General features: G+C 41.9%; 1 protein-coding gene across 2 annotated transcripts in view; it reads right to left on the bottom strand.

The window, feature by feature from the left end:
• Positions 1-7,714: 7,714 nt before the first annotated feature.
• fgd (faciogenital dysplasia) overlaps positions 7,715-10,647 on the bottom strand; it is a 54,106-nt gene continuing 51,173 nt past the window's right edge. For both annotated transcript variants that reach the window (XM_061257583.1, XM_061257584.1), the window contains exons 18-19: positions 9,788-9,928; positions 7,715-8,838 (exon numbers count right to left, since the gene is read on the bottom strand). In XM_061257583.1, the coding sequence (XP_061113567.1) occupies positions 8,620-8,838; positions 9,788-9,928 (360 nt within the window). In that variant the 3' untranslated portion in view covers positions 7,715-8,619. The remainder of the gene's footprint in view (positions 8,839-9,787; positions 9,929-10,647) is intronic.

The following is a 10,647-nucleotide window of genomic DNA, read 5'->3' as shown; positions in this document are numbered from 1 at the left end:
GAAGTTGTCCCAGTTTCAAATCTCAGATCTTAAAAAGGGAGTGAATCAAAGGAATTTGTGATTAATATTGAAATCTAATACCAATGGAACTACTTCCAGAGGTGGTTCAGACTGGATTTGGGCAAACCAATCCAACAGTGATTTCTTGGGTCCAGCATCTAATATGACACATATTAGATTTGTGAGGAAAAGATTTGTCATAAAAGACAAGTGTAAATGGAATCCTAGATTTAAAACATATAATTGTCCTTATTACAGGAATATCCATTAGCATTTGATGGAGAATAAAGATTCGATTTTCCCCTTATGATTGGCTCTTCCCACTGTGAGGCTGCAACCTTTCCTTGAGTGGTGCACAGTTACCATGGTGATCCAACTGCCACTGTCAAGCTGTTCTCCAAATAAATGGGTGACTGGGTGAATTAGAAGCAACAATTTTTACAGCGCCTTGGATAAAGGCGCTATATAAATGCCATTTACAATAAAGACAATATTAATTAATACACTTTCGGAAAAGCAGTCACTGTTTTGCTTTGGTTCCTTTGATTCATCTTATCTACATATGTTTTGTCCATATCAAATAGAATACACCTAGATAGCTTGATTTCAAAAGGTTTTGTGGATGACACAAGAATAAATAAGAAATATTTAAATTTCTAACAGTACACTGATTATACCCCTGTAGACAATGATACTGTAAATAAACATATAATATATGAAGAGACTACATACTGTATATGAGAAAATATTAACAAACTAAATGTGCAGGTGTGCGGCTGGCACTAAAGACATAGTTAAATCGAGACACATGGGCAGATAGCAGCAGCAGCATGATGGCCATGGAATTCTGGTGTCACTGTAGCAGGCGTGTCTGAATACCCATGCATTATTCATAACACCTAAAAAAGCTTTCACACAGGCTCAACAGATGCTACAAAAATCACACTACGTAAACACTTTATTATTAGAACTGAATCGTTTCACAGTTCTCCTAAGACACTCTGGGTACCAGACTTCAATTAACACACACGCACACACACACCAATCAGATAGAGTTGTCATTAATCTACTCCGCCCTGTGACAGTTGATGTGGTTTTGCCAATATCACACATCATTACTCACAACAGTTGTTCAATAATTGAACAAGGTAAAAGCTTCACTCATAACTGCTCAGTCTCTTTTCTGACACCACAGAAGTGCCCTGGTGTGTGCCTTCTGTGGCATCCAATTGATCTGTAACAGAATCAGAAGCCAAATCTCCCGCAGTGGCACTGACTGAAAAAGCAGAGAGGTCACATCTCCGGCACATGTCCCTCAGTGCAGCATGTCTCCACTCAGTCAGCAAGTGGTCTTTCATAGAGAGCGTAGCGTAGCGTAGTGGTTAAGGTACATGACTGGGACACACAAGGTCAATGGTTCAATCCCTGGTGTAGCCACAATAAGATCCACACAGCTGTTGGGCCCTTGAGCTAGACCCTTAACCCTGCATTGCTCCAGGGGAGGATTGTCTCCTGCTTAGTCTAATCAACTGTACGTCATTGTGCATAAGAGCATCTGCCAAATGCCATTAATGTAATGGCAATGGAGGATCTGAATGCTTTATTTAATACATTAAAAGGTGTGAGAAACATCTAATCTGCCAGCTTCCCTTTGGCTACACATCTGAAAAAGTGGTTGAAAGTTGAAGAGTTTCACTGAGTTTCATCTCTGTGTGCTGAAACTGTCAAACAACTGATGTGCCAGTACCATCTACAGGTGCTCTATTTATGGATAAAGCTACAAAAATATAACCGAGAATATGAATGTGACCTATAAACTAGATATAGTAATACTGTAGGTAATGTAAGATCAAACAATGAGCAACAGATATCGGTCCACAACAGACATTTACCTGAATCCGGTAACTTCTATCCATGATAGAAGAGGGAGGTGGTTGATAGAATGAAGCTTCAGGATTTCCCTGTGTGCAGACTGCCTTTTGTCTCATCCTCATCCAATTAAAGCATTTAATGAGGTGTAAATAGAGTGTTTCTCCTGTGCCAAATTATCTTTTTCTTTCTTCCCATTTTATGAGGAGCCTTTATGCTCTCCGCCACCGCTGTTCTCTCGCTGTTGTTTTGTACGAGCCAGGCATCAGCACAAAGGAGATGTTTTACTCTCTGCATAGCCAGCGGAGATGCGGCTTATCTCAGTCTCCATCCACATTCATTGAATCTTTGCTGTGCATCACAATATGGCAAAAGGGTGAATGTTCATGAGGTATTGTTGATTGTTTTTGCCGAAGAGCACATTATATACCACAATAACTGACTGTTCTGCTGTTTTTAATTAAACAGAATGTAGTCGCTGAATGAAATATTTGTAGTTGAGGCATCTGCAGCAATAATGTGCCATCAAGGAAACATTGCTTATGCTCTTTTTTTTGACAGGAAAACTAATCTTCTTGTTTTAAAACACACATTCTTATTAACATTACATGGCACCTCAAAAGCCTGCAAGCTCCAGTATTGGTCACATGATCATCCTGAGTTTCTGACCTACCTAATGGCTATCCCACTTGCGATCATTCATATGTTCACTGAAAATGTTCATGTTATATTTCATGTCATACACCATCTATATCACCAAATATATCACCAAACTATTGGCAGTCACCATAGCTGTAGGTATACACCTTTAGGTACACATTTTTGCTCCAGCATTGTTTCAATAAATTACACATGGAAACTAACAATTACATCACATTGAATTCGGTTACAATTGATTGAAACTACGGAACATTTGGTTGCCTGTTTCACTCCATGAGAGAGCCACAGCAGATGCTGTGTGGGAAGTGAGAGCTCTACACAAACCACCACTCTCCGTTTGAAATGGGAGACTGGTACACAAATTCCCATAAAACACGGAGGACACTTTCCACATAACAGTAAAAAGTGTTATTGTTTTAAATGTGCCTGTGAAACACGACGAGGAGGGCGGACGCTCATGTACCTCCTGTATTTTAGGCATTTCATTTACCACACAGCATGTCAGCATTTTCAGAAAAACAGAGAATGAAGAGGATGTCTCTGTTGATGTGTCAGGAAGTTAAATATTTTTTCAGAGAGACATTAATAACTTGAGTAAAGCTGAATGTGTCATGTACCTACACTCATTATGGCAGAATGGGGAAGAGAGAGCATAAGAACTGAGCAGGAAGCAGGTGTGGAAAAGTGATACAGAGGCTGACAGCTGCTCTCCAGTCTGAACCAAAACTTTGACACCTATTACACTTCCCTTCACTGCTTCTTCTACCTCTCTATAACAGTTCTGTTTAATTAATTTCTCAGAAAAGAATGAACTATTGTTATCATCCTTAACAGAGACAGTTTCTGATCATCATTGGTCGGTTATGCTTAAGGCATCAGGTAGGGTATTCAAACGTGGATAAAGCCAGGTAAAACACTATAATGCAGGCTTAAATCCCATCAAATTGAGGCAATGCTTGGAACAAATCTAGATTAACAGAAAAATATTTTTTTTAAATTCAAAGAAAGAGTGGGCAGGTGATTATTATTATTATTACTGTGGTGCATCATTAAGAGGTAATGTGATGCATCTTGAAGAGATAAGGGCTTGTAAAAGTTTAATCTCAGACACATTCATCCATGCTGCCTTAGTAAACCGGACCAATGATCTATCATATTTTGTTGAGAGACCTTTGTCATCCAGTGTCTTTGCAGAAACTGCACAGGACTCTTGAGCAAGGTACATTTAATTAAAGAAGTCAAAAGTCATTGAATGCAATGATGTTTTCCTCCGAGCAAAAGTGTCTAGGAAACAAAACACCGCCAGTGGCCATTCGCAATCAGAACGAACATCATGCATGTGGAGATGGGAAGACCACATCAACACTCCTCTGCTCACACACACCCAGAATGTGCATTAGAAATGTGGAGTGTTAAATGCTTGTTTCATTTCATGCGACGCACACGCACATGCACTGAGGGAGTCACACTCGGACTGCTCGACCTTAAACACTGTGCTGATGCTACACTTCTCAGTCCCTTGTGAAGCGCTGGAAGCTCAGAACAATACAATGGTGATAGCTTAGGGGACCGCGGTGAACGTGCTGTTTTTCCCCCTCGCTTTCGCTTTCAAGCTTAAAAAGAACTGAAAAATGCAACTCTGTTGGAAGGGGAATAGTGTGTGTGCTGAACACAGGCTGATTCCTCCCTGCAATGGTCAGTAGTCTCCGAGCACAGCCCGCGTGCTTCACTCTGTCCTCTCAGAAGGTTCATTCAGCGAGACTGGGCCAGGGACCACTGAACGGAGCTCATTTCATGGGGCTTCTAAGGAGATTACGCAGCAGTGACATTCAAGACCCGGATACTTTCATCAGCTCTATTAGAAATATTTCAAAAGAGAAAGATTTATTTTTGCTATTATAAGAAATGAAATATTGCAAAGACAGACAATTAATTGTAAATACTTATTTCATGAGGAAAGGCAGCGGAACATGAGATTTCTGAAGTAGGGCAATGCCATACTGGGGAGTTTCTTAGAAGCCATTTTAATCTATTTATTGTGCTTCTCCTCTCCACTCCATAGACTGCAGGATACAAGATATGTGACCTCAGTAGGAGTAGAAAGACACTCCATTGACAGTGTTTTACATCACAGATTGCTGACCTTTTGACATTTAAGATTTACCACACAGCTTTGAAGACAAATAAACTGAGAAGTGATTCATAAACAAATTTCTCCCATTTTGCTGTTTTTCAGAGGCATCTGCAGCTGATACTACAACAGCCCATCATTACTGGAGCATTTTGAGCTTCAATAAGACACTTCAGAGAGATAATCTAGCCCATAATTATGACGCACTCTGACTTCCTAGAAAACACAACAGTTTTATTGTGGAAGGCTGCCAAAAAGCTAAGCAAAGGGGCAAGTCAGTGTCAAACAAGGACTTTGATTTAGTGAGTGCATGAGAAGCAGCATGAAGAACCTAATGATTATTTCATATTTTTATAATTAATTACCAATAGATAATGAATATGTTTTCAATTGACATATGACAATATATACTTGGAACAAAAGTTAAATAAATTATAAATAGAATAAATATTCCATATATAAAGTCTCTTCATACTATTAAAGTCACATGCAGGCCGTCTCAGCCCTCACAAACAGCAGCTGCAGGGCTTTCATTGAAACTCAAAAGTTTGTAATTGTGCCATCAAAACAAGTGATTACAAGAGGTCTCCCACCACGTCCCAGCCGGCACTGGCATCACAGAGCGAGGGAGAAGAGAGAGGAGGGAAGATGAAGAGAGAAGAGAGATGGAGAGAGAGAGAGAGGGAGGAAAGTGAGCCAGTCCTGCAGATGTACATTCTATTCGCTTCATGACAAACTGTTCAGAGATTAGCATCCAATCAGGGACGAACAGCAGAGGTAATCAAAGGCTGAAGGCCATCTTTCCTTTCAGGAATAGCGGAGTGCCTTGGGGCACTCTGCTGAAGAGGACCCTATTAGAGGCTGATCCCTGCCGGGCCTTTGGAGCGCTGCAGGAGAGGAGCAGCCAGGCGGGAGGTCCTGCTGAGGGGAGCTCCACGGGAAGAGGGGGCACTCATCTTTAAAGCTCCAAGGGCCTTTTCATCTGGACATAATACTAACATACATCACATATGTAAAACTTAAACTGTATTATAACTAGTGTATTATATCTGTATGTTGAAACATCAACTAAAAATAATCGTGTGTGTATTGGAAATTGCAGCTGCGTTAACCCGTGTTTTTTTTCATGGTGCTATTTTCAACCACTATGGTTACAGGATATACAGTTTGAAAGCATTAAAACTCACAGTTCTCTTTTTATAACCTATTTTAAGAGGCCATTGCTTTAGTGACAGTTCCTTATTTTGTAACATGGGTGGCAAAACAAGCTTGGGGGGACCTCACCTGGAAATCTAGACTGCACGAATCAAGGTAATGTCAGTGTCATTTTCTTCGGCAAGGGTATAGCGAACTAAATGCATAATAGTTTCTAATTCTGAAAACCCACAATAATCTGTATCCACTCAAAAACTTCCACTGCGTTTCTGCTTCTGTAACATAAATATTTAGAGAAATTCTGACTGTTGGAAAACCAATCCCAAGGGGTTACCTTTCAGACGAGACCAGGATTATGCCTGTAGTCAAAAGGGTCAAAGAATAATAACCATTTTATGTTTTTCATAAGTGTGTTAAGAAAACAGGTGATACGTAAGGGGTTAATAAATTAGTGGCTATTCCAAAAGGAAGCTGAAATTGAAGGAGTGCCAAAGGTTTCTCCAGCGAAAGCCAATGCCTCCTTTCTTCCTTACTGTAGTGATGTGAACAAAAGGCCCATGCTGTTCAGTGGCCCTCCGACTGGTGCGCAGGGCCCATCTAAAGCAACCTCCTACCAGCCTCTTTCACTGCCTCCAGCTCTGCTCCTGCATTGACCGTGTCCACCCCTGCGGCATGTCCACTATAATGCCTATTCAAGTCTCATTTTGAACTTCATTCCTGTGTCCGCCGGGTCACACACACACACACACACACACACACACACACACAGAAGGAAAAAAGCATGCTTGCTCTGAAGGACAAATAATTCCTGTACTGTGTTGAATAATTTCAAACACACACAACCCAATTGATGATGGCTGGCAGACCTTCACACAAGTCTTTCCATTCTACACTGTGGGCCTGGAATAACGTTTCAGACCTGCAATGCAGCATATTGTACAAATGCAGCTGAACTGAATCAAATTGACACGGTTGAATTACCCGCAGCGCAACCTTTTAATACACCACTAACATGAATAAAACCTTCCATTCAGAATAGTCATGTAAACAAACAAGAATGTAGTTAAGCAAGAAGGCAAGCAGTCATCAGTATCATCATTACCTCAATAGGCATTGGGTAAAGCCACAACTGAGAGTCCCAATGAGCCCATACACATCTAACAGGACTGGAAAACAAAATTATCAAGTGTAAGAGGACCTGAGAAAGCAGTTCCCTAATGCACCTACTATTACCATATGAGTCCTCTTCCAAATACACAACGACTGGAAACGAACAGATATGGGTGTGGGGTAGGGAGGATGGAGGGGGGGAAATCTGTCACAGATGAGACGATGTATGCAAGATCACAGCTCATTTCTTCATTCATTTTCATTAACTTTGTAGTAAATGTGTGGTGCGTGTTCATGAATACTGTGTGAAACATGTATATTCACACAGCCCAGATGACACCATGAGCACTTCCACATTAAATGATGATCTCAAAAGTGTTCAGTAGAAAAGTCCCACATCCAATAAACATATGCTGATTATTAGTGAGTTAATCACTAATCAGAGCTTTAGTGGATTAATCTACCAGATTCATCGTCACAATGCTACATGAAAGGCAGTTGATTATACCAAGAAATCTTAAAATACATTTTTGAAGAAATACATGACAGACACAATGTTCTCCAGATCTGCAGACACTATAAATAAAATGAGGCTGGCGGGTATATTGGTTGGAAGGCTAAGTCCTTCTTTGTCATATCCACCTTCCATCTTCTTATCTTTTTATTCATTTTTGACGGGTTAAAGTTTGCATTTTGATGAGTTATGTAAACAACCAAGTTAAAAACAAAAATGCCAACCAAAAGAGAACAACACAATAAAAAAAACAATAAATATCATAAAATATAGCATTTTGTGATCCATGTGCCTTTTTATTTGCATTAATGATATGCCTGCACTGTATGCTTTTCCATTAGCACGGTCCTGGTTAGACATGTAATACTGACTCTGTTCATTTACTACAACAATGCAATTCAGAACGGGAACCTGAACAAGTCTGTCTGAAGGGACAGCACATAAATACGTGGATTACCATGCACATACAGTAGAAGTCCTCTACACCTAGACTGTTCTCATTCATGGGATTGTAATGTACAGTACTTGTTGTTCCCATGGTTTCAAACGACTGCACCAGGAGACCATACCTCAAGGAGCAGTCGTCGTGGTGAATGAATGAGGGGGCCATCTCGCAGAGAGGGGGGTGGGGTTAGGGTGTGTCAGAGGGAGCATCCAGTGGCCAGCCACAAACGTTCACATTGCATAACTTAAAATGGAGCTTCGGGTCCTAATGACACACTATTCACACTGTACATTCATCACAGAGCAGCCACTGAGATGACTGGGGTGGGATGCGGAGCTTTAACCACTGAGTCAATACTGAAACACGCATGAGCAGAAACACGGGCGTGGGTTAATGCTTCACAAAATGGTCGCACAATGTACAGGTAACTGAGAAGATGGGTGGGGGGAAACAAATAAAAACCACAGTTTAATGAATGCCTTCTACATTATCTTATGCTATAATACAAAAAAAAAGGATTCAAAAGATTTTCCTCCACAAACTGCGGAGAAATATTATATATATAAAACCACAAATACAAATATGATGGGAGGATGGGTCAGGGGGGAGGAGTTCCTTAAGAAAAAAACAAAATAAAAGTGCCAAGGTAAAGTGAATTCAAGTAATGTGTGCTGTACACAGGGTGGGGGCGGGGCCTTGGGCGGGGGAGGGTCCAAAGGCCTCAGTGGCGCCGCACTATTGGCTCTTTCTGAACTCAGCCAGGCAGACGGGCGTCTCTGAGGGAGCCTCCCCCTTGGCTGCTCGGGTAAGAATCTCCATCCACTTGGTCTGTAACTCGCAGTCCTGGGCACTGAGTTGGAGCGATTGCTGGCCGTGGCAGAGCTTGAAGACGTACCCTGGCAGGGAGGTCACCTCGTAGCCTGGCAGGGAGATCGCCCGGGCACCCCGCCCCTCCTAAAGGACACAACAGCCCTCCAATCAGCATCATTCCTGCAGCCAACCCGCATCTACTAATCACAGCACCATCACTCCTGAAACTGAAAACTGTCCACTACCAATACTCCTATACCCACCACGATGTAACTTACATAAAACTTTAAAAAGCATTTACCTCCCTTTAATAATTAATACTGAAACCAACATCAGAAGGACAGTGAATATAATTCATGAAGCACAAATCAACCATCAAATAAAAATCATTACTGGGACCAGTCTAATAATTTGTTCAATTACCGGTTGTACTGAAAAGCCATTTAAAAAACATCCTATATACATGTACGTCAATCCTAAAACAGGTCACAGTACTACCCAACACAAACTAATGTTGAAACTACCAAAAATGTGAGCCATCAAATTGTCTGGGGTACATTTTCTGAGCACCTTCAAAGGCCAGAGACTGATGTGCAAGCTTGTGAAAATTTTGAATCAGACAAAGTAAATCTGATGTTCAGTAATCCTCATCTGGCTGTAGGTTTGCCTGGTCTTTTCCCCATTCGATGGTGTGTCCTCCAGAGACAAAAGCAGCAGCGCTATTAATAATGAGCGTGCAGGAGAGCTATATCGCTGCAGTCACGGCTGGAGAGGCATATCACACACATCATCGCAGAGCAGCTCTCCTGGTAGTCTGTGAGCTAAAGAGTGTGTGTGTGTGTGAGAGAGAGAGAGAAGAAGACAAACCCCAGAGCTGTAGGGTTTGTTTTGTCAGAGAAAGGCACAACTCTTCTCCAGTGTGAGGTTTTGTGTAAGGGAAAAGACCTCGGTGCTTTAAGACGCAAGGTTACTTCATAATGCACTGCATTGGGTCAACCCCAGATAGGCAAATCCCCTGACCCAATTCCGCTGGCGCAGACAGGAGACAGACGGCGGGAGACGGGAGGACGGAGGAGGGCGCGGAGTGTCCTACCTGACCGCTTGTCTGCAGGTACAGGACTAGAGGCTCGGTCTTCGTGACCGCCGCCCAGGCTTTGGTCCAGCTCTTCCCCTTCTCCTGAACTTGGAGATAGCTGCTGAAGAGGCAGTTTTCTGTTCCCAACGAGTTCTGCTTCTGAGGGGTTATTGGAGGAGGGGGGGAATAAAGATGATTTTAACAACAGATGCAATCGTTTTCCTGTGAGATGCTAAATATAACACAAATGACATTTTACATTCCAGCACCGGCACACTTTGTGAAATAGCTCACCCGTGTGTTCATTTCCTGACACTGCATTTCTGTCGAGCGACCGACCCAAACAGACTGTAGGACTACATCAAAATCTGCGCCCTCTTTCATATTTACGGTACATCCATTAATACAATGCAGCACGAAACAGCAGCCTGTCTTAAAAATTATGACAGTATATAATCACAGGCCTCACTTAAGTTTTACATAAAGGACAAAATGATATGGCTGAAGGTGGTAGTGTTTCTGTGCAGCTTTGACATTTACTTTATTTACTTTATTTACCACTTATTAACTTAGAATCAGGCTCAAAGCAAAGACCCGTTTCACAAAATAAGAGTGGCTTCAGAACGGTTATCCCTTCCTCCTATTGTTGTTGATATACTTTTTGATAGCCCGATAAAGCTGGAACACCTGAGGATTCGTGAAGAATAAACGGGCAGGTATATGAGTTTATCAGGCGGGGAAGGAGCAGCCGGGATGTATCATTAACTGTCTCCCTGCGCTTAGACACATTAGCGTAACAGGATTACGACGCTACCGCGCCGTGTCGCTGGAGCCTGAAAATACCCCGCCGCAGAATGCTGAGACATCAGCCCGCTGTC

Source organism: Conger conger, chromosome 10 (assembly GCF_963514075.1).
Source record: "Conger conger chromosome 10, fConCon1.1, whole genome shotgun sequence".
NCBI lineage: Eukaryota > Metazoa > Chordata > Actinopteri > Anguilliformes > Congridae > Conger > Conger conger.
The sequence above is the reverse complement of the archived record's forward strand: the minus strand, read 5'-3'. Positions and strand labels throughout refer to the sequence as shown.